The sequence below is a fragment of the Aricia agestis genome, chromosome 2 (assembly GCF_905147365.1).
Source record: "Aricia agestis chromosome 2, ilAriAges1.1, whole genome shotgun sequence".
Lineage (NCBI taxonomy): Eukaryota > Metazoa > Arthropoda > Insecta > Lepidoptera > Lycaenidae > Aricia > Aricia agestis.
Genome location: NC_056407.1, coordinates 23,047,690 through 23,072,383, shown reverse-complemented (window position 1 = coordinate 23,072,383; position 24,694 = coordinate 23,047,690). Strand labels below are relative to the sequence as shown.

At 37.9% G+C, this 24,694-nt stretch overlaps 2 protein-coding genes across 2 annotated transcripts in view; both read right to left on the bottom strand.

Moving 5' to 3' along the window:
• LOC121739710 (phospholipid-transporting ATPase IF) overlaps window positions 1-14,553 on the bottom strand; it is a 40,174-nt gene extending 25,621 nt beyond the window's left edge. The window contains exons 1-5 of the mRNA XM_042132247.1: window positions 14,488-14,553; window positions 6,733-6,931; window positions 6,019-6,144; window positions 3,028-3,249; window positions 1,264-1,443 (exon numbers count right to left, since the gene is read on the bottom strand). Of these exons, the coding sequence (XP_041988181.1) occupies window positions 1,264-1,443; window positions 3,028-3,249; window positions 6,019-6,144; window positions 6,733-6,931; window positions 14,488-14,553 (793 nt within the window). The remainder of the gene's footprint in view (window positions 1-1,263; window positions 1,444-3,027; window positions 3,250-6,018; window positions 6,145-6,732; window positions 6,932-14,487) is intronic.
• Window positions 14,554-23,328: 8,775 nt separating this feature from the next.
• LOC121739573 (ubiquitin-like-conjugating enzyme ATG10) lies at window positions 23,329-23,982 on the bottom strand. The gene is made up of 2 exons (XM_042132061.1): window positions 23,632-23,982; window positions 23,329-23,539 (listed from the first exon to the last, which is right to left on the bottom strand). The coding sequence occupies exons 1-2, from the start codon at window positions 23,916-23,918 to the stop codon at window positions 23,335-23,337; spliced, it is 492 nt and encodes a 163-aa protein (XP_041987995.1). The 5' UTR covers window positions 23,919-23,982; the 3' UTR covers window positions 23,329-23,334.
• Window positions 23,983-24,694: the final 712 nt, after the last annotated feature.

The following is a 24,694-nucleotide window of genomic DNA, read 5'->3' as shown; positions in this document are numbered from 1 at the left end:
AGAAACCCATTCTCAGGATTCTAACGAATGTAGGCACATACAAAATTTCGTTGAGCCGTTTTGGAGGAGTTCGTGCACAAATACTGTGACACGAGAATTTTATTTATAAGATTATTATGAGACGACGTACTCGTCATTTTGAATGAAATTCGTAAATTGACATACGACGTCCTCACTCACCTTCCTCGACCGCTCGCTGGGCATTGATATACAAACCCAAGATACACAGTTGCGAACAAAAGTAAGACTCAAAACTGTCGCCAAATACTCGTCTTTACTATAAAAGGTACTTGTAATCAAACTATCAACAGTTTTTTTACAAAGGAGTCCACAAGAAGCAATAAAATTTTATGACCGAACTTCGCCGGTAGGACAAGGCATGGTGGTGAGACGTATTTTTCATATATATATATATATATTTTAATTCAATGAAGTAATTAGGTTGTAAGAGTTAATTAAATTGTGTTCTAAACACAAATCACAATTCACAATACAAAGATACTTAGGTTTCACAACTTTCATCTAAGAGTTTATGTTAAATAAATAAATATGTATATGTTTTGCGTATGATATAAATATGAACGAAACAAATATTTATTAGATAAACTGTTATTTTTTTCAAATATTACAATTAAACTTAAAACTTAAATTATTAATTACTAACCTACTAACATAAGTTAAGGAAAAATTGTTACTAATCTACTAATAATTCATATGGGCTGTATTTTATTGCCTGAAATAAAGCATTATTATTATTATTATTATTAAATCTATAATTATTTTTAACAGTCATGGTCATAATTATATGTAACACTTATATGTAATGTGTATCTTGGGTTTTTTGTATATCAATGTCGCTGGGTTCCTTTGATGTGCGGCCGAAAAACCGACACCGCCGCCATCTCACAACCATCGCTGGCGCCATAAGCCATCCTACACCACTACGTCCTCCCCACGCTGGGCCATCGTGATGGCCAACTACGCTGGCCCATCTTGTAGAGGCGATACACTGTTGCCACCCCACAACCATCGCTGGCGCCATAAGCCATCCTGCGCCACTACGTCCTCCCACATTCTACAGCATGAGCCATCGTAGTTGGCTATCGCGATGGCCAACTACGATGGCCCATCTTGAAGAGGAGCCATAACACGACGTAATTTCGGCATGGTGTGTCGTCGGTAATTTAAATTCATTATAGGCGTAATCACGCCGAACTTCAGCCGCGTTTTTTCGGCCTAGTGTGTTTAGACACTTAGACTCACCCGTATACACAGCACAGCCGATAGCCCACTCCGTGTTCTTCACCCGGGAACCTCTCAGCATGATATTATCTGGAGTGAGAGGCAGACTGTCCATTCTAGGAATTTCTAGACGTCCGTAGAACGTGTATAAGTCCGCTACCGGATTCGGGACTTCAATACGCATTCCTTGCGGTAGAATATCTAAAAAAATCATCATCATGTTAACCATCAAATCATCATCATTATTGATATTGTGAATTCATTTAAAAGAAATCATTTGGATATAAACCTTTTCTTTCTTTCCTTTATGATTCTCATCGCCATACACATTATTATCACTGAGTATGTACTATCACAGAAGTTGATTGCTAGGCAGATGGGGGACCCACGTAGTTTGGTCCATGGTATAGTAATCCAATGTTAGTTAATTCTATAGTTTTGATCTATCGGCTGGGTTTGACATAATGCGACGGAATTAGCGTCTTTACACACACGCCGCAGCGGCAGCGGCCCCGCCGCCGCTGCCGTGCCTCTCCATTACTACGCGGCGACGCGGGCGATATCTTGCCGCTGCCGCTGCGGCGCCATGTGTAAGGGCCCATAGAAATACAAGGATGAGTATTGCAGCGGCGTGTGTGTAAACAGCCTTACGTCTGTCTTTGAATCACAGTATTGGGCACAGAATTAGGTAGTCACAATCTAGCATGCGTTTTTCTTTATTGCTGTAAGTTGTAAGGTTTTTTAATACGTTCGAAAAAGGGGATTTTTACCAAAATTTGTACGCATATACAATCACACTTATCAGTCTGTGTCGCAAGAATGATATATTATTATGATAATTTTATCGACTAGTTTAAAGCGGATTGATATCGGTGATGTGACAAATAAATTTAGATTTTCGCGCGAAGTTTTTGCCTCGTCTCACGACTTTACTGGTTTTAGTTTTTTTATCATATAAACATTATAACAAGATATGAGTTAAATTTTAGGGTTAGTCCTCGCCTAGTGTAGGAAACTGTTAGGATGTGAATTTCTTGTACACGGTACTGCATAAATTATACTATTTTTATTTACATTTTATATCATAGACTTCAGTCTATTCTCGCAACTAGATCCACTTGAAAGTTGGGACTCGTTTTTTGTGCCGGAGGCCTGAAAACTTATTTGTCTTGTAATCGTACCATCGAAGAATTAATTCATAGACAGTTGACAGACCTACGTCATTTGGTCGGATCATTTCATCTTATTATAAGTCATCATCTGCCAGCTGGGTTTGATAAAACGAAACCAAATTACGTAGGCCCTCCATCTGCCTATGAATCAACTTGTGTGATAGTACATGTTTTCTTAATTTTTAAAATATATGATTGTCATGTGGCATATTAAAACCAATAGAGCCTCTATTATGCTCAATTCATTTTTTTAAATGAAATAAGGGGGTAAACGAGCGAACGAGTCACCTGATGGAAAGCAACTTCCGTCGCCCATGGACACTCGCAGCATCAGAAGAGCTACAGGTGCGTTGCTGGCCTTTTAAGAGGGAATAGGGTAATAGGGGAGGGTAGGGATGGGAAGGGAAGGGAAGGGAATAGGGGAGTGTAGGGAAGGGAATAGGGTAGGGGATTAGGCCTCCGGTAAACTCACTCACTCGGCGAAACACAGCGCAAGCGCTGTTTCACGCCGGTTTTCTGTGAGAACGTGGTATTTCTCCGGTCGAGCTGGCCCATTCGTGCCGAAGCATGGCTCTCCCACGTATCCACTCAAATTAATAAATCGTCAACTCACCGGCAGTATACCCCACCAACGGGGGCGGCACCCTCAGCGTCTTCAGATTCGTCTCCCCATCTAAGTTGGCGGTCGTGACGAAGCACTTTCCTCCTTCCCCCGCGGCGCACAGCATAACAAGGTCCGCCGGCACCTCCTGGCCGCGCTTCACACGGACCAGGGTGCCCGGGGCCACGGTCGAGTTACGTACTTCCTTGATGACCCCCTTGTGGACTATCTCCACTGTAATCACGGAGTTAAGTTACCATTTATAAAGAAGATGGGCCCGCTCGGAACCGGAAACTTCATCGCGTTGACCAATGACCGCACGGTAAAGTTTCCGAATTCGAGTCGAACGGAAATCGTTAATCCTACTGCAAGCGAAAGGTATAATGTAGAATTTGACCTAAAATCTCTACATTGCAATATTAAGGACGCTATCACATTTTTTCATAAATGTCAGCGATTTTCAGGTACCATTTTAAAGAATTAGCAGTCACACTGCGAGGATATTTTGGTTTCAAATGAAAGATGACATAATATTCATATCCACGTTTATACCATAAAAATGTTATAGCCGCATACAAAATTTTCACATAAAATACGTTTTAATCACAATAATCGCAAAATATTAAAAAAATGGGGTCTGATTAGGTACCATTATAGCTAAATACACTGAACTAAGGAAAATAAATATACAAAAAAATTGTTGCTTATTTAGTCCCCTATACGAATAGCTAAATATTTTATATAAAAATAAGTATCATTTCCATTTATAAGAAAAATAGTAAACGCTCTCAAATTTCTTCATACATTTTCGCTCTATCAAGAAAGCGGCGAGCGTCGTAACCGCCACTGTACAAGGCGCGCTGATATTGAACGTTATTTTAATGACCTTAACGTCGATATTCGCACTGACCTGCTAATTTTTGACATAATTTTAGTCCTTAACTTTTTGTCAATTTCCATGTAGAATTTTGCACGAGACAGAAATTCTTTTACTAACAAAAACATGATATAATTTTGAAATTTTAAATTCATTACTTTACAGCAAGTAACTGATTTGAAAAGTAAAAAAAGAAAAACTAAATAATATTATCTAAAAAATGTAAGTTTCGTAGAAGTGCTACGTTGCTACGGCAAACTCGTAGCGTGCTACGCCGCGTAGCGATGCCGTAGCGAGAGCGGATGGCGTAGCAAGTAAAGGATTTTTTTTCTAGTTTTTGCTTTTAATTTCTTCCTATAATTTTTAGGATACTGAGACTTCTGTCCGTCTGTCTGTCTGTCTGACAATAAGCACTACAGCTAGACTTCTGAAATTTTTACAGATTGTGTATTTCTGTTGCCGCTATAGCAACAAACACTTACTATAAAAACAAAATAAAATAAAATTTTAAGGCTCCCTTACAAGAAACGTGTTTTTTTTACCTTTTTTGCTTGTTATCAATAATGACATCAGGTAGGGCACTTGAAATAATCACAAAATACTTAATTATGTTTGTACTTAAATAATAAAATATAAAGTTAATATTTAAGGGGGAGAGGTCTCCCATACAGAAAACACAATTTTTAACCAACTTTCGCTCCATGACGGAACGCCATCCTTCATGTGCGAGTCCGACTCGCACTTGGCCGATTTTTATCCTTTGAAAACAAACCATCCAAATGTACATACTATTGTGACACTTTCATGGTCTTGGCCCGTTCTTACGAATTAATTGTTCTCATACAATATGGAAGCCAGTGAAAACAGCCAGTCACAACTAAGCACAGCATTTTAGTGTTAAATTACGTCACTAATTTATTTTTAGTTTGTTTTACTGTATTATGCCTATTGTTTTAACACCCACTCGAGAATAGAGATAAAACATAAAATATACTTTATTCTTTAAAATATTGCTATTGTATCGAAGACAGAGATAGATTATCAATTAGATTATTTTTTATTTATTTTTAAGTTTGGATTATAAACATTAAACATCCGCTTTGCAACTATACTTCGCAAATAATAGATTAAAAATATGAATATTTAAAAGAACTGACTTTAAAAACCGGCCAAGTGCGTGTCGGGCCTCGCGTAATATAGGGTTCATACTTCATACAAACATTTTAAAATACTAGCTGTACTACGGAACCCTATATTACGCGTGGCCCGACACGCACTTGGCCGGTTTTTAACAATAGCAAAGCGTGGGAGAGCCATGCTTCGGCACGAATGGGCCGGCTCGACCGGAGAAATACCACAGCGCTGTGTTTTGCCGAGTGAGTTTACCGGAGGCCCGATCCCTTATCCTATTCCCTTCCCTACCCTCCCCTATTACCTTATTCCCTCTTAAAAGGCCGGCAACGCACCTGCAGCTCTTCTGATGCTGCGAGTGTCCATGGGCGACGGAAATTGCTTTACATCAGGTGACTCGTTTGCTCGTTTGCCCCCTTATTTCATAAAAAAAAGCAGAATACTTGCGCGGTCCACATCTAGATCAGTAGTGAAGAATGTAGCAGTTTTACAAGGCATGGTGACGAACAATGCTGCTATATCGTGACATGCATTTTACGTCACGTTGACGTAAATGTGCGCGTCACGTCAACGTACCGTACCACGTTACCGCACCGTTCCACGTTGACGACGTCGTGACGTGGAGATGTGGACAGGCCTATACCTTTTGTCCGCTATTTGCTTACTGATTATCAAAACTTTAGAGGTGTCAAGGGACACCCGGATGGAAGTTATAAGAATAACGCTATCTATTTTAATTCCGCCAGGAATACGAGTACTAACAATGACACTTTTGTGGAATTGTAATAAAATTTATTTAAGCGTCCGATGGATGTCACTGTTTATTCTCAAAAAACGCCATGCAGTTGACGCACAGGAATGCTATCAACGCTCTATGTCCCTAATAGGCAGGTACTAATAAAAAGTGTCGAAGTCAAGTGTAGTTCCGTCTAGCGTCCTTTCGCAACACCGAACGCGCCATAAGGAACTTCGTTCCAAAAAACTTTTAAACTCACCGATTTTGTTGTTGACCTTATTATCAGCTTTATGTCGGAGCCAGTCCTCATAGCCCTGCTTCACCGCCGTCACCATCACCATGAAGCTCAGCGGCGCTATGCTCGTCAAGGGTGACACTGGACTGTCTGTAATAGTTGAGCTTAATGAAAAATATTCGGCATCGTGACGTGTATATATGGCACAGTCAATTCTCGATGCACAGTACAAGATATTGTTTATTCATTGTCATTTTACAGTTTTTGCACAATGTAGGTATAATGGGCAATGGCGGGCTTAATGCCATATAGGACATTCTCTGCCACAGATAATTCTCTAAGATTTTGTTATTATATTGTCAATATATTATTGTCTCGATTTACGTGCCAATAAACTTGTGGGATATAAGTGGCGGCCATAAAGGAAGATCTTCCGACCGAGCGAGGTGTTATGCTCGGTCAGGCTGGAGCCCATATTTCAGCTGTCGTATATAATATACCGACGCACTTAGAAAATTTCGATAGTGCGATGCAGGAATGTTAGGCTAATTGTGGGCACCGCCACAAACTTGTTGTTACTTTTCGTTTTTTTTTTGCTTCATCACCCAAAGGTCTAAACAGAGTTACTGGCTAAAATGAACATCTAGATTCTAGTGCGTTAATACAGTTGTTTTCAATATTCTTCTCCCACGCGGTTATGACTATGGAGACGAAATCGTCACAGTAACACTCACTCACCAATAATAATAGCGATGACGGTGACAATCAGAAAGTAGAAGTTGACGACCCTGCGGAACTGCTCCGTGAGGTTCTTCGGCAGGAACATGAGCAGCGTATACTTGGACGTCTTGATCTTGTTGTGCTTCCGCCGCCCCCCCTCCGTCACCACGCCCACTTCGATCTGACGCGTCTCTGTCGCCGCTGACACCTTGTTGGACTGAAAAAAATTGTTTGTGAGAATCTGACGGAAAAGGTTGGCGACGCCTCCTTATTGTTGTTATAATCTAAGGTCACGCGCCCATTGAGACTTTTTTGAGCGATGATACAGTCGCGATGCAGTCACTAGCTGTGTGTTTTGTTATGCCGTTGAAAATCCGACTAACGCGCGTAAGTAGCGATGCAGTCGTGCGCTTCATAAACGCGCGACTGCATCGCTACTAAAAGTCGCAGTGGGCGAAGGGCCTTAGTCAGAAATGGTTACCAACGTAAGCGCTCCGTCCAGTCGAAGAATAAAGAGAAAAATTTACACGACAATGTGTTAGCACAGCGTGTTCTCAACCATTGCTAAAAAACAGTAAATCTTTTACACCAAGTTTTAATTTTTTAACTTGTAAGCAAATTTATCCGGTATTATACCTTCGTTATATCTTTCTCATACCCGTCATTAATCTCCCGAGTTCATTGACGTGTTAAATACTTATTGTATCGATTATAATAATATTATCATTATCAATAATCGAATCCGTGCGACGCAGCTCGATAAGGGACGAGGAAATCAGATAAACGTTGATGAATCTTTACCTGTTTACTAGTTACGTTTATTGATTATATTTTTGTTTATCACGTAAAAGTACTTATAGAAATATGGTATTGTGGCTACCATGCGAAAGCTAACATTTTTAGGTAAAAGTTGATAGCGGACGAAAAACTTTAGCAAACGACGTGCAGCTCCCTACTATGAATTTCTGTAGTTAACAGCATAAAGCGAAGAAATATCAAAGAAATTGTATCTTATGAACTTAAGCAATTACTGCAATTGCTAAAAGTGATCGCACATTTGTCATTTTTTTTAGCACTGCTAGCACCCTGGGCGCCGAAGAATTCTCGTCCAAGGTGCTGGCAGTGCTAAAACCGTCACTGCCTAGTGCGGTCTGGTCAGGTGACGCCGCGTTAAAGTAAAAAACCGTGTTGGATATGTTCTAGATTGCTTGTTTTCTATGAGAAGCCGGCCCGGCCTGTCAAAGAAAACAAGCAATGGAACAGCAAAAAAAATGGAAAGGGCGTAAGCGACAAAATGGTTTTTGTCGCGTAATTTAAAAACCATAAATACATTTACTATGGGCAAATTAAGGTGTATGCTTGAACCAATCTATGTACAAATTTTGGTAGCTTAAATCACTCTCCTCTATTGACAAAATAGGAATCCCTTTTTTACAGAGGTCTTTTTGGTCGATTATTCTGTGTTATAAAAGTTGACCAATAGTAATATGCTATGGGTAATTCAAAGACAAAGACATGATGAATACTGACAATGAATTTTAATTTCTTAGCTTTAGTCATTGCTGAGAAAAATCGATATCGCTACAGCCAAATTATCAATGCGTCGCCTTAAGTGATACCTAATGAGTTTCCTAGGAATTAGGATCCACAAAGGTAAGCGTAAATCAGAATTTACACATACAGTTTTAGCTGCCATAAAAATCACGCCTTGTTTTCAGGAACTCTGCGTTATTCATTTCAGTTGGAACTTGGATATAAGTACGTAACACGTCAGTATTAAGAGTATATTCATATGTATATAAACTTAATTTCAGTCCACAAATATCCACAAAAGCCTCCTGCGAGTTAACCGTCTCAGACTGGACAAAATAAATTACAGTTTAGAAATAATTTTAGGGCGTGAAGTTTGTATGAGGCACTTTTTCTTATACATAAGTTATGTCTTCAATAAAATTATGGGATAAACAGCTGTCGCCGTCAAGGCTGGCAATAATTTTTACAATCAATAAGTTCTAGGCCACTATAAAGTTCGATGCAAATTGCTAATCTTATATCTTTAAACGAGCAATTCTTGTATATATATATATATATATATATAAAATTGGAATCTCGGAATCGGCTCCAACGATTTTCATGAAATTTTGTATATAGAGGGTTTCGGGGGCGATAAATCGATCTAGCTAGGAATCATTTTTAGAAAATGTCTTTTTATTCGTGTTTTATCGATAATCGATAAACTGAAAAATATGACTCTTCCTGACATCTATTGGCGAATAATAATACTATTTTGTTAGCAACTAATTGTTTTAACGACCAGCAGATGGCGTTATTAAGTTACACGAAGTCAATGAGTGTTTGCTATACCGAGCAAAGCTCGGTCATCCAGGTACTTAGTTATTAATGCAAATTATATGTTGCTAATTAGAGCAATAAATGCGCTTGCTTTGTGAATATATATTTTATGTAATTAAGGATACTACTTTCACAGTCACGGCCTTCGGTTATCATTATTTATTTGCTTGAAAAACATCATTGGATGACTGAATTTGTAAATTCGCATGAGTACGTGAAGGAATAACTGCAATGGCCCGATTCTCGCATTTCAAAGCATGAAAAGTGACCTAGAATACAGTCTGTCAAGAAAGTGAAGAAATTAAAAAGTGGCAACATCGTAGTGTCATCCCTTTTTTCTTAGATTGATTTGAAAGGGATGACACTACGATGTTGCCACTTTTTAATTTCTTCACTTTCTTGACAGACTGTATCTCTAGATATTTTATGGTAAGTACTTACAAAAAAATATAAGACACGTTGTGGTCGAAGAAACGTTATATTTCTTTGACTACAATGAACAATCAGAGATAAATAGTTTCAACTTTATGTTAAGTACTCACACAGAAAGATTTGATCAAACTCCTAAACATCGACTTAAAACTTCAGTATGATTAAATGTTAATGAAGAATTAGACAATATTTTACACTTTACACAATATTGACTTGTTTTCGAGAGGACGAACCACAATAATTACACAAGTTACAGAATAAAGTCTGATTCGTTTTAAATTGCAATCGGTCAATGCCGGTAAACAAATCGATTGCGGGTATTTGTTTACCTAATGCCATTCAAGTCAAATAAAAGAGCGGACAAATTAGTAGGCAAGCGTAGACTTGTAGTAAGTGGGGTTTTTTATATATCAAAGCAACATAATATTCTAGCAATACAGGATGTAAAAATGTGTTCTTAAGGAATAATACCATAGTAAAAGGAGGGGAAGTAAGTTATATTCATACAAAGGCACCGCGCGCGCCTTTTATGTGTGCGCCATAGTATCAAAGCGTCGCGGTCGCCACGTACGGCACACAACAAAATCTCGGCCGTACCAGCCTCTAAAGCTCGAGATTTTGTTGTGTGCCGTACGTGGCGACGCGATACTATGGCGCACACGCACAATCCGCGCGCGGTGCCTTTGTATGAAGATAACTTACTACTACTTAATAATACTTTAGTACATGTGTGCGTCCTTTATATAAAGTTTACTGTGAAAGTAGCAGCAGTGAAAGAGTTACTTTGACCCAACTTCATGAATTTGCCCATACCCATAGTCGAAGGTACTTAGGGTTTAAATTTTTGCTTTATAAATTATAAAAATTAACTGATAGCAATAATAATATTTTAGCAATACAAGGTGTAATATAAACCAGTGACAATTAGGTTAAGGTGTAAAAAATGTTCCTTGTATTCGTCCACCATGGATATAAATAGCGATGAGCATAATGTACGATTTACCTGCTATCTCTATTCTCGAAAGATTTCTTACTTTTAGAAACTTTCGTAGACACGTTAATTAGCACAAACATGAAGTTTCAGTTTTGTTGCACAAACATTTTTGACCTTAAAATATTTTTGGAATTTTTTGGTTATATCCCAAGTTTCAAATATTATGTGCGAATAATAATACGAGTAACTTTACAAAGATGTTAAATGACTAATGGCTCTAACATATTTGTATCTTCACCGCTATTTTTTTTTTTTTTGCGACGATGCACACGGTAGAGTTAGCACAGAAAAATATCGTAGCATATTATAATACAGTACAGATTTCATACAGTAGATAAACTCAACTCTCTTCCTAAATTAAAGACACTTCATTAATTAAAGTTTTTATCGAGTGCGACAGCTGAAAATTCGGACGAGACACTGTTTCGCTACTTTCAGTGATAACTGTTATTGCGCACACTCATATTTACGTGATTTCAGATATGAAATAACGCTATATTCGATTAGATAGATTCGGAATAGTTTGAAGATGTATAGTATGAAAATATATAATATGAAGAAGTGTACCTACTTAATATTTTACAGGTACAGTGTGGTAAATCAAAGTTTACAGATATATTTGGAAAATGTCATACTAAGGGCCTGTTTCACCACTTCCTGATAAGGCTATCCACCAATTGACTTGACATATCGAATCAGAAGTATGAAGAATCTGTCAAAAAAGTTGTGAATATCCTATTAGGCACTTTATCAGAAAGTGGTGAACAGGCCCTTAAAGTAATAATTTTTTCCCATGACTCTGTGCGCAACCTCGTCTATATAAATTAAAACCTTTTTTTCTCGAGTACGATAGTTATTTTTCTGACCAAACGTCTATACTTGGCGACCTCCGTGGCCGGTGGTTCAGTGGTTGGGAGTGTTGGCAACGCTTAAGGTCGCGGGTTGGATCCCGCCGACAGAACAAAAAGTTTACAATGTTCCTGGGTCATGAATGTGTAATTAATGTGTATTAAATATGTGTACCGTACTTATCACATAATAAAAATCTATAATATATTATGTATGGTATAAAGTATTAAATATATTTCCGTTGTCTGGTACCCGTAACACAAGTCCTTCAGGTACTTAGCACGGGTCCAGACTGACGTGGTGTGAAGCGTCCATAGATAAATCATAAAAAAAATACTTAAGCAGTACGGTATTTAGGCCGTAGCTTTAATTTGATTGTCCCCAAAACACTCATAAATTTTATCGCACCTTATATGGTATATATTTTAAGCAAAGAATTACCCTCATGTGGTTGATGCGTCATCCTCATTGCACTCACTGAAGCCAAGTCGTTGTCTTGGCCAATGCCACGGCGTGAGATCCTCGGCACGTGTCATTCTCATTCGCAATTACAAGCTGTGCGAACGGGCAACCAGCAACACCCAGATAATATGCGTCCAGGGTTTTTTACCTCTCAGAGGTGGTTATGCTGACTACAGAGAGGTCAATTTCGTGGAAACAACGACGTAAATCAATTCCGGTCTGTAGGCGGTACGTTGCGTCACTGGTAGGCAACAAGGCTTTATACTATTTGCCCTAGGACACTTTGCAAGGATAATATTACTCAGACGTTTATGTAAATTGTAGGTACACCGTACAACTTGTTAAACTAATATGTATTCTGTGGTACAACTAAGTTCTTACTCTGTAGGTCAGGCGAACATGTTTAAATATAGTATATCTAGGTTTATGGCTGTTAAAATAACTTCGTTTTCGCCCCGTAGATTATAACTCTTTAAAATTTTCAATTTTACTTAAGGGAGAGAGGACCATACAATTTCTATTGTCCTTATTAGTTTTTGTCAAGGTACCTTACTAGGTAGACCGTAGGCAACGGACTTATCTGAAAGCGATGTTTTAGAAGGCTAAACATTAACATCAGCTAGTATTCGTATTTCGTAACATTATTAGAAATTAAATTTCGGTGATCAATTGACTTCAGCAACAAATTCGAGCCTAAATTAAATATCAAAATAGTTTTAATGACTGATGATTGCCGAAATAGTAAGTATATAAATGAGTAAATTCTACATTTTGTCTGGTTACGATTTTATTTAAATTTGAAAAAGCTTGAATGAAGCTTCCTTACTATTATTATGAATCATAAGTTTTCAACATAGCAGCTTCGCCTTAACCCCAGCATTATAAATTAAAATATGATTTACCGACTGTAGAGTGTTCTAGAATCTAGAGCACGTGGCCCCTCTTTTAATATTTGATGTTCCGCCACATTGTCTTGACATTTACATTCAGTGTCGATTGTTAAATGAGGCCGAAGAAACATCTGTTTGGACTCACTGCATTCACATACTTGATATCGTATCAACTATCAATGGCGTCACATGGTCAAAAGTACATTTTTGTACAGATATAGAGCGTGGTACGCTTTTGAATCGCATACACAGTTTTACCAGGCTCTCAATTTGATATATAAGATACGCGATCTCGCATGCTTGTAGCAGTGAAATCGACTTGAAATCTTACTATGCAGAGCTATTTCTTGGTACGAAAGCGATTATTATGGTTCCGTACCCAAAAGGTAAAAACGTTACAATTACTGAGGCCCGTATTTTTGGTCAGTACTTAAGAAGCGCCTCGGCCTCAAGGCGCGGTTCGCCTCTGTGATTGGTCCAAATTTTGACAGCCAACCAATCACAGAGCCTGAAACGTGTCTTGTGGCCGAGGCGCTTAAGTACTGACCAAAAATACGGGCCTAAGACTTTATTGTCTGTCTCCAGCCTGTATCTCAAGAACCGCTATAGCCAGACTTCTGAAATTTTCACAGATTGCGTATTTCTGCTGCCGCTATAACAACAACAAAATAAAATTAATATTTAAGGGGGCTTCCAAACAACGAATGTAGTTATTTTTATTTTTTTTGCCTTTTTTGCTCCATATCAATAATGTCAACAGGTAGGCAATTCACGTTTTCACAAAATCTTTGTACTTTAAATGATGATAAAATTATATTCCCAATTCCCATACAAAAAACTCAACTTTTGGTCTAGATAACAGTACGGAATTCTTGGTCGATTTGTTTACTTGTTTCTCGTTGCGAATCATTAAACAATCTAGTATCAACATTTTTTCTACCTAGTACCTATACGTCTATTTGACACCTATTACTTCTGGCTATTGATAAAATAGCATAAGGTGATAATATGGAAAGGCACGGTAGAATAATATCTACTCATATTGATCTGATGATGGGATCCTGGAGGAATCGAGGGGACTCCTTGAAATTTGTATGGAAACATATAGTGATTTTAATTTTTTCTAAAACATTCGAGGTAAATGCTACCAAAAAGTAAGATTTCGCACCAGGTTATACCCTGGATCCGAAGGTACCCAACAGAACTTTTGAATCCTTATAGATTACAGGTTCGCGGATTTTGGCGTTGTTTAAACAACTGAAAGCATAAGCCAACACATCAATTTATTTGATCATCATCATCAAAATCATAATTATGCCATGGGTCATCACATTATGACCCAATTATTGATGCTTTTCGTGATATTTTGCATCGAAGCAGATGTTTTTGATGATTATTTCGCTGTTTGTGGACAGATTTTCAAAATTGTTGTTGTATAGGGTATAATCTTGATTTTGTATAATAATTACGAAAGTGAAAGAGTTATTTAATACTTTTCGTTCATATTATTATTGTTTTTACCTTGGAAGTCGGTTTTAATTTTTTGTTAAAAATAATAATTTTGAAAATAAAGTTATCCATCTTTATCTTGGACAACACATCGTAAAGCGTAGTAACAAAAACAAAGAACCAATGTTCAATACTTTCAAACTATCACTCACGAGTCACAACAAGTTTACAATGAACCATTAAGCAGACGTCAAAATAGCTTACTTAGTCGATTTTGTAAGGCTACCTTAAGTGTAGTCTCTAACTCTCTACCCTATAATGTACCGTATGTTCTTTGTTACTTACTCGCCACCAACAACATAAAAGAAGAAAACATGACCGAAGGCAATCACAAAACCGTTGCATATGCATTGTCTATCACATCAAACACGTATAGTCCACAAATTCAACACAGGTGTACTGAACTATCTTATCTTGCCAATATGATATCAATAAAAAACTGATAACCAATCAGAGAACCTAGACCTTTTATTTGAGCATTTACATGCTTAGATAAACTAACACGTTTGGCAGGCAATAAAACTACTTTCGACTATTTCGCGAGTTATCTAACTGGGGTAGAGTTTTTATCATCTCATCATCTCATCTGCCTTTAGTACTTAACTGTAACATGCATATTGCATGTGCTTGAAGATTCAACTAACTGCCTAAATTATGTACATTACATTCATGTGCCTGAAGGTACGTAACTGTAAAATAAATGTGACTGGTATACAAAACAATAACATTCATGTGCCTGGAGTACGTAACTGTATCATTCATGTACTTAGGTACATAACTGTAACTGTAACATTCATCTGCCCTTTGTACCATCGAGGAAGTTGATTCCTATGCAATTGACAGACCAACGTTATTTGGTCGAATACTTATGTCAATTCAATGTTAATTGTGACCTGTCAGCTGGGTTTGACGTAACGCGACCAAACTACTTAGGTCCCCGATTTGCATAGGAATCAACTTCTCAGATAGTACGTAACTATAACATTAAGAGGATACACCAGGGGCTAGAGAAATGAAAAAAAAGTACGTGTAATATCTATAGCTGTCTCCCTTACCTCAAGCCTATACCGCAGAACGCGATAGAGACAACTGCAGAAAATCCAGAAAATCAACGATTCGTTGTCCCCTGATTCCTTCTCCAAAACTTAACCGATTTAAGTACTTTTTTCATTAAAGATCAAAAAAAGGCTTCAGCTGTGTTCCTATGTTTTGCTTTTTTTGTATAATATAGCCAAATCTGTTTTCTGGACGTTTGAACGCAGTGGAAAATCTGGCCATTTTTTTGGGTTTTTGAACGTTCATATCTTATTTAATAATTAAATTATGAAAAAAAAGAAAACATAGGGACATTGTATTAGTGGCCGTAGATATTCAGGAAAAAAATTATAACTCTACTAGCATTATCCAGGGAGGAAACAGGGGACAACGTTTGTATGGAAAAAAGGGCGGTGTGGAATCCTCTTAATCTGCCTCGACTCTCGAGTATGTAACTGTAACATTCATACTGCTTGGATTTCGTAATTGTAACATTAATATGCCTGGAGTCTGGAGTACGTAACTGTAACATTCATCTGCCTGGAGTAAGTAACTGTAGCATACATCCGCCTTTTATACGTAACTGTAACATTCAAGTAACTGCCTATAGTATATTACATTCATGTTTCTGGAGTAGGGCTGCCATCACCTAAATTGCCGTCACCGGTAAGCACGACAAAAATCCCGGACATTTAGCCGAAATGTGGTTATTTCCCCGGACACCTCTTAAAATTACGTTTTGTTAATTTTTGCTAAAACATCTTTCTTTACCAACAAGAATTTGTTAAAATCTGATTAACTTTAGTCCTTGAAATCATACTTTTTGATCAAAGACGAAACCGTGTGTATGCTTAGCAAGTTTTTATCTTTGGTTTGTTGCTGCATGACTAAAAAGTTGGATTTCTCTCGACAAAAGTGTCCGGATTTCGGATCTCGACAAAACCCGGTCGGACGGTCCCCGGACGCCCTTCAAACTAGGACAAATCCGAAGAAATCCGCACGGATGGCAGCCTTTTCTTTTTTGATGCGCAGGGGAAACCCCATGGGCGTACCCAGGTTCTGGGCCAGGGGAGGGCAAATTACCCAGGTTCTGGTGCCAGGGGGGGGCAAATCAGATTTTTCATAAGCTAGGTGTTTATAAAGAATAAAAAAAAATATTTTTTAGTTAAATAAAAAAAATATGTCTTGCAAATTCGTTTTCTTAATTTTTAATTTTTATAGATTAAAAAGTACTCGATAGTATACTTAGTAGGGACGTCAACATTATCCAGTGCCCCCCCCCCCCCCCCCCCACCTCTCCAATGGGAAACCCATCAATGGGTGCCCCGGGTTGGGGATGTGCGGTGTGCCTCAGTTAGCTTAAGCACCCTGGGGGTATGTGAGACTCTTACCCACTAAAACCAACTGCAGTTTGCCTTCAGGCGTATACGGAGGGATTTCCTCCAGGACAGATACATTTATCTAACACAGGACTCCCTCCACGACCGGCCGGTCTACCTCAAAAGGGACCGGACTTCCTCCAAAATAAGAGAATGCTTAGGCAAACTGAAGCGTTCCACTCGGCGCCGGGACTAGCTAAGCCGGGCAGGTTTCCATCCTTACCCGGAGCCCCGGATTAGACAGAAGTTTGGAGGCGTCGTTACGCCGCGCCGGCGGAACGGATGGCAGCCCCAGTCTGGAGGTACGTACCCGGTACCTAATCGTAACATTCATATTATGCATGGAGTATGAAGAATATAGACCTTATGTACGTAGGTATGAAGTAGCGATGTTACATGGTAGAATAGTATTTCCGCACTTTGGAGTTTCTCAAATCATCAAGCGTCTTGTTTAAACTACATACAATTTGACAATGAGGCTGTTCCTTTTGATCTCAGTCGATACTATAAAATTTCTATAAAGATACTTAGTTAACAAAATGGTACTCATAGGTACTACAAGGTTAAAACACTTGACTGTCGGAAGTTTTTAATCTAGCCTCTAGGGTTTCCCGTGATCTCAAAAGGCCAAGAAAGATAACTAAGATATATCACTTGATAAAACATTTTCATGAATTGATTCAGCGTCACCGCCGCGCCCATTTGAACACGATACAATTTTGGATACATTGAACACGGTACGACACGATATCGTCATATCGTGAGAACGTAGTACCGTAGTTGTAATCGTTATAATTTTCGTGGATGCCCACGATATAATGTTGTAGCACTCTACGAAAACGTAGTACAATGCGACGTCTAGTAGTTTTACGTTATATGACACAATATTATCATTCTGTCCGTCGTAGCGCTATTTTAAACGTAGTATATTATATTTGCTACATTGAAATTTGCATTGTAGCTCTATGGTACAGTAGTCAGTGCCCAATTCATATTTTTTATGAGACATAATAATATAGAGTCGTAGCAACACACACACTTAGACTGGGTTGCACCAGAGGCGTGGTTAAAGTTAAAGTTTAACTAAAGTTATTTTTATAGTTAAATTTGGCGTCCTTTAGCTTTAACTTTAACCGGAGAAATTCACGTATGAGCGGAGGTAAGGACGCCATATTTAACTTTAACCAAAGATTTGACATTTTCCACTGTAGTTAAAGTTACAGTTAAAGCTAAAGTTAGCTGGTGCAACCCAGTCTAAGCTGCTACGTCGTAACTCGTAGCACTATTTTAAAGGTCCGAAAGTGCGATGATGACGGGCTTCTCCACTCTTATGAGTGGAGAGGAAGAAGAAGAAACCCGTCGTCCGCAACAATCGCGGCACCGCACCCGAAGGACCCGAGCAGCTGTTGCGGCGTGAGACTCCCGCGACGCCGCTGTACGTGTCCAGGCTGCACTGGTCCATGACGGTCGAGCAGGTCGTGGTCCTTGGACTACATCAGGAGCAAGACCCACTTCGTCTTGAGGGTCGAGCGCTTGGAGTCCCGCCACGAAGTGAATTTTAGCTCCTTTGTGGTGTTCCGTCCCAGTCCCGACGCACCATCTACCGACCTTCGAGAAGGAGTTCTGGCCGATTGGAGTCGTCTACAGGAGGTTCCGAGGACGACTTCCGAACACGTCGCGCCCCACGTCGCAGACAATACGTGTTTAGTGTTAATGTTAGTTTTTAGTATAATTGTATGTAGGTATTTATACTATGGGCCAAGATCTCTATGGAGCTCTATACGCGACGAACTGCATACGAGGCATAGCAAGCTTCTAAGACGGTATCACTAATAGGGAACATGGCATAATATTACGACATCGTAAATTATGCCATGTTCCCTATACGTAGTAGGGTTGCTGAGGATTCCTCTTCCGCTTCCTCATAATGAGGAAGTTCCGCAATATTTTGGGTTCCTCAACCGTTACCGCATCCTCATAAATAAAAATAAAAAAATCCTCTTCCGCTATCGCTTCCTCAAAATTTAAGAGGAATTTATGAGGAATTTCACTGCGCATGCGCATCGCGTATCCAATCATGGCAACGCACACGCCAGAGCCAGATAATTGTATCATTCACTCATCTTTTTTATTGTGTGCGTTGTGTATGTTTAGTCTGGGAAAATTAAGGAATTCAGACAGAATAATTCGTGTAGTTTTGAAAGTTGGTACAGTTGTTCCTAAAGGTGTCCAGGTGAATATACTAAAAGTCCCCGAGGGTGGGACAAGAGCCGGCGGTGGGGGAGGGGGGGAAGGCTCTTCCTGAAAATAATAAAAAATAAATAAAATTAGATAGACTCTATTTTGAAGGAGGAATCAGGGGACTACGTTACGCCGATTTACTGTTAATCGAGGTAACGTATTCCCGTGATTTCTCCTTCAAATTTAATCCTATCTAAATTTATTCTTTTTTAATATCTTCAGGGAGAATGAGTCTATACCACTACGTTTTTATGTTATCGTAAACATCTTTCAAATTAATTTTATGGTCGGTCGATTGGCGGGGTACGGGGCATTCATTTTTTTGCAATTTTAAGGGTGCAAAAACCTTGAAAAAGAGACCTTTCCCCCCCTCCCCCACCGCCGGCTCTTGTCCCACCCTCGGGGACTTTTAGTATATTCATCTGGACACCTTTAGGAACAACTGTACCAACTTTCAAAACTACACGAATTATTCGGTCTGATCGTCGATTTTGAAAGTAATTTTCTTAGACTAGTTACTGAACTCCTCCTTAATTGCTGGACCGATTTTGATGATTCTTTATTGCGTGTGTTTTGAGAATGGGTTAGATTCATAGTTTGGTCCACTGGAAAATGCCCTTCGAATTAATTTTTGTGTAATGTACATTGTACCTAGTTATGTACAGACAGAACAAAGACTTTTGGGTTGGGTCCGCTAGTATTTATAATTTCCTATCATCCTCTTCCTCATCCGCTTCCTCTTCCGCTTCCTCTTCCGCATCCTCTTCCTCAAAAAATATCCTCTTCCTCATCCGCATCCTCTAAATTTACGCGTGAAAATTCCTCTTCCTCCTCCTCTTCCTCATAATCACTTCCTCAACAACCCTAATACGTAGGTCACACTGAAAGCTTTGCGTAACTTAAAAAAACGACGTGTTATAACCAAAATATTATGTTTATTGCTTTTCAAAATACTCTCCTTTACATTCTAAACATTTTTTTATGCGATCGAACCATTTTTTAAAACAGAAGGAGCACAGATCTGAAGGCATGTTTTCTACGTGCTGATTGAACGCTATCACTGCCTCTTCGGAGTTGGTAAAAGTGAAACCTCTCATTAAATCTTTAATTTTGGGGAAAAAACAGAAATTACAGGGTGCTAGGTTGGGGCTGTGTGCAGGATGGGTGACGAGTTGTGATTTTTCGGAACCTAAAAATGACTTTGTTTTGTTGAATTGGCGTTGTCGTGATGTAGGAGAATGCGGCTTTTTGGTCGTCTTTCGCGAATCTTTTAGAAAGTAGAAAACCACTCAGCATTAACACTCTTTTGATCTCCAAGTGGAATCGTACAGATGGGATCCGTAGGTCAGAAAAAAAAACGCGATCATTTTCTTACCAACGTTTCTCGCCTGCCTCACTTTTGTTGGCTTGTTCTCATTTTCAAACACCCACTCACAAGATTTCTGTTCTTTTTCGGGTTCAAAACAACAAATCCACATTTCGTCTCCTGTGACAATGTCATAAACAGCATTAGAATGTCCGTGGGCGTGCTTCAGTAGCATCTGTGAGCACCATTCCACGCGAGCCCGCTTCTCCTCCGCTGTCAGTTCATGAGGGGTCCAACGACAACAAAGTCTCCGAACTCACAATTCTTCGTGTAATTTTTTTTTTAATTTGGCTCATACCAATCCCCAATAGTCCTCAAATTGTCTCATAGGTAATCTACGGGTTTTCTTCAATTAGCCGCTTAACAGTAGCCACATTAATTTCGTTGACGGCAGTTGAAGACCGCCCTTCACGAAATTCGTCATGTAAAGAAACTCGACCTCTCTCAAATTCAGTATACCATCTCCTCACGGTGCTCAAACAAGGTACTTTCTTCCCAAAAGCATTTTGAAGACGAGCAGCACAGTCTTGCGGAGAGAGAGAACTTTTTGTAGAGGTAAAATAATGTATGTAATGTGGCACAACACTAATATGTCACAGCACTATGCTGGACTATTTAATCGTAAGTTAATATTAAATAAAATCAGTCTTAATTAAGCATCGAGTGGTTTAATTTCTCCGAACCACCACCTTACATGGCGACCCTGCCAGGCGCCTGCATGTGAGCCGTCGCGCCGCGAATTTGAAGCCGTTTCCATATCCGTCGCGTGTACCTCATAGCTGCTGATAGATAGGAACAATGGAATTAATTAGCCGGAGTCATCCTTCGAACTTGCCTGTGCCAACGTTCCGAGATGGGAAAGCAACAATCTAAGGAAGAAACGGTCATCGTCCAGAATGCTGCAGGGGGACGAAACGATGCGCAGGTCGAACAAATTCGTTGGCATATTTCAACAACAAATATTCTGCTAACAGTCGTGATCCTGTTTATTTTGGCGAGCCTTGTGGTTACGGCCTATAAGCAGTACAGAAGATGCCACAGAAAATGGATTGAGAAGGAGATTACTCGCACGGCAGCAAGATGTTTTTTTCCGGCGTCACGGACCTTCAGAAACAGTGTAGAAGAAAAATAATAATTAAATACTCATAATAAAATAATTATGTGCTAATAAAGTGAAATAAAAAAGTAATAATAAAATTAAAAATTGTAAAAAAAAAAGAAAAGAAAAGACAGTTCAAGAAATTAAAATAATATAATAATAAATTTAAAAAAGTGCTAATAAATATATAATCTAAATAATTCAAAATCATTAAATAATAATCGTTAAGTATAATAATAATTATTAAATAAAATATTGACGCGTACTCAGAACGAAGTATTAAGTGACAAACCAAATATGGACTCAGCAGACGAATGAACTTTGGACTCTTAATATTTTATTGGACTTTAGATATTTTCTATTTTAATAATTCAAGTGTTATATTATTTTCTTTTTTTTTAGATTATTAAATAGTGGTGTATATTAAACTATGATGGTAAGTGCCAAATGGATATTATTGTAGGATTAAGTATATAATGAGTTAAAGGATATAAGAATTTATTTAATTAAAATTGGACACGGACAGATATTAAAAATAAAGCTAAGCGAGAGTAATATTATTTATGAGCGCTATAATAATTGGTCAATTGATTTTGAGGAAAAGTGTCAGAAAAAATGTTTTTCTAATGAGGACATTTTATTAATAAATAATTATTGTACTAAATTCTTAGAATTATATGAGGATATTTTGTTATTGTGTAAAAGCAACTCGGACTCGTCATTAACCATGGATTCTTTTGATTTAAGAACAGCTTTAAATCTTTTACCTGTTATGACTGATATTCTATGTTACTAACGTAACTAGATTGTAAGTTTACGGTAGCAACGCGTTGCCACTTCGAAGATGCCTGCAGGCATATCTCACATACATAATTTTATTTTATTTTTTTATTTAAGTACTCATAATAAGTTATTTTGATCATTATGAATTTGAAGTCTAGGTTTTTCCTCATCTGCATAATGTGATATAATAATTACTTTAATACGTTTTCCGACACAACATTGCAACATACAAAAATTTCGTAGGGTATGTATGATGACTGACGAGTAAGAAAAATATGTTCACTGGTTTCTTTTATCATTACAGCTGGAGTCCTCCAAAATTGTTTGACAATACCACACCTTATATGACTAAGAAAAAGTCAGATATTATACCTAATATGAACAATACGTTGAATGCTGATGTTAAATTTGATTGAGGTAGGCTCCAAGTGGAAGAGTCCTGTGTTAGACAGATCCAGGACATCCCTCCGTATATGGCTAAAGGCACACCGCAGGTGGTTTTAGTGGGTAAGAGTCCCACATACCCCCGGGGTGCTTCAGCTTAACTGAGGCACATCCCCAACCCGAGGCGCCCATGATGGGTTTCCCCTGCGCACCAAAAAAAAAAAAAAAGGCTCCAAGTAGAAGCCATTGCAATAGTTTCATCTATATACAGTATATGATTCAGACTTCCGTCTCTGCATCTGTTGGTTAAACACCATAGCTTCAATTTAATGAATTCAGCCAAGGGCTCGGAAACCTGGTTAATCTTCGCGATCCTGTTCGTTAGAAACGCCATACATTTCCAAAAGAGCGTTTTCATTTCGATTCCACTCTGAACGGACCGAAATTATATCTGGTTTTGTTCAAAGAGCAAAATTAAATTGCTTACTGCTCAAAATACCGTTTAGAACCGTTCGCGGTTATGTTCGCCCCGTCCACTCACACACGCCATGACCATCACCCATTGTCCACACATAAACAAGTTATGGCCTATTGGCTATTAGATGGTGCACTAGAAAGGGATAGAAGATATCACTGCACTAGTTACTTTCCGCGAGAAATTAACCAGGTTAATTTCAGAAGCAATACCGCTCGCATCTCTATTTTGCTCTGAACAAACACTTATTCAAAAACCTGGTTAAAGAGCGTTTTAACCTGGTTAAAAAAATACCGGTTCCGAGCCCTGATTCAACCTTCATAGAAAGGAACTAAGTTATCATGTTGATAAATTAAATAGGTACCAGTTTTTAAAAAATGTATTTTCCATATTCATCCACATCTAGTTTTACAATAGGAGTAATTAAGCTGAGAAATGTTAAAATGATATTTTGAGATGAACTCAGAGCTGATAAAATAGATTCTGTATTACACGGATGTACTATGTAGTAGGGTCTGTGAAATAAGGGATGCTCCTGTTGAGTGACAACACTGTAAAAGTCTTCCTTTTTAATTCTGAAACAGATGAGTACTGAGTATCAGATTCATATTGTAACATAATATTGTGTTTCAGAAGATATTAGACTATAGAGATTAAAGAAACTTACACTGTAGGCGACAAATGTCTTATCTCCTCCAGGCTTAACAGTGTCCCATCACTCTTCCATATATTAAAACTAAATGAAGGAACACCGTAGCTGATATTATAGAATATTGTGTATTCAGCCTTACAAAAGTTTCCATCAATATCTTTGATAAATTCTTCTTTCTTCAATAAGCACTTGTGCATGTCGTGTGAATCAGGTTCTAATACTTGCCAAGTATCGTTGCATTTTCGTGATATATCCACAAATTGCTTAATTGCTTTACAAAACTCTGCGGCTGAAAGAGTCATTTTATAGAGGGTGATTTGAAATTGTTATTAAGTATTTAGATCACATTTAAATGACTCTTTCTGTTTTTTAACGTTGAAGCAGATTAATTATTAATAAAAAATTACAACTCGTTTTAATAAAATATTTAATTTTATTCACAGAACAATTATTCTATTTGTTTGTAAACAATATTTTTAAAGACATTTTACAACTTATTTTATTAGCGTTGACGCAGATTAATTATTAATAAAAAATTACAACTCGTTTTAATAAAATATTTAATTTTATTCACAGAACAATTATTCTATTTGTTTGTAAACAATATTTTTAAAGACATTGATTACTAGTATTTAAGTTTTACATTTCTACTCCTACTTCTTCGTCAAAAAATATAGATTAAAAAAATATGTTTTGACATAGACTAAAAAATGTTATTTTTTTTATTATTTGAGGCACAATCAGAATCAAAAAAAATCAGCCAAGTGCGAGATGGACTCGCGCATGAAGGGTTCCGTACCATTAAAGAGCAAAATTTGGTAAAAAATGTGTTTTTTTTTTATGGAAGCCCACCTTAATTATTTAGTTTATTTAAATAATTTTATTATTAATTATTAACTGAGTATTTTGTGTACATTTCAAGTGCCTATAGTCTGTCAAGAAAGTTATGACAGGCGAGAAATTTTTAAAATGAACTAAAAAATAAGAGAACTTTATTAATTCGAGATAAAAATGTGCAAGGTGACAATATTTAAAATGTAATAAGCGTTCTCTGTAAAAATACAAGGAAAAAAATACA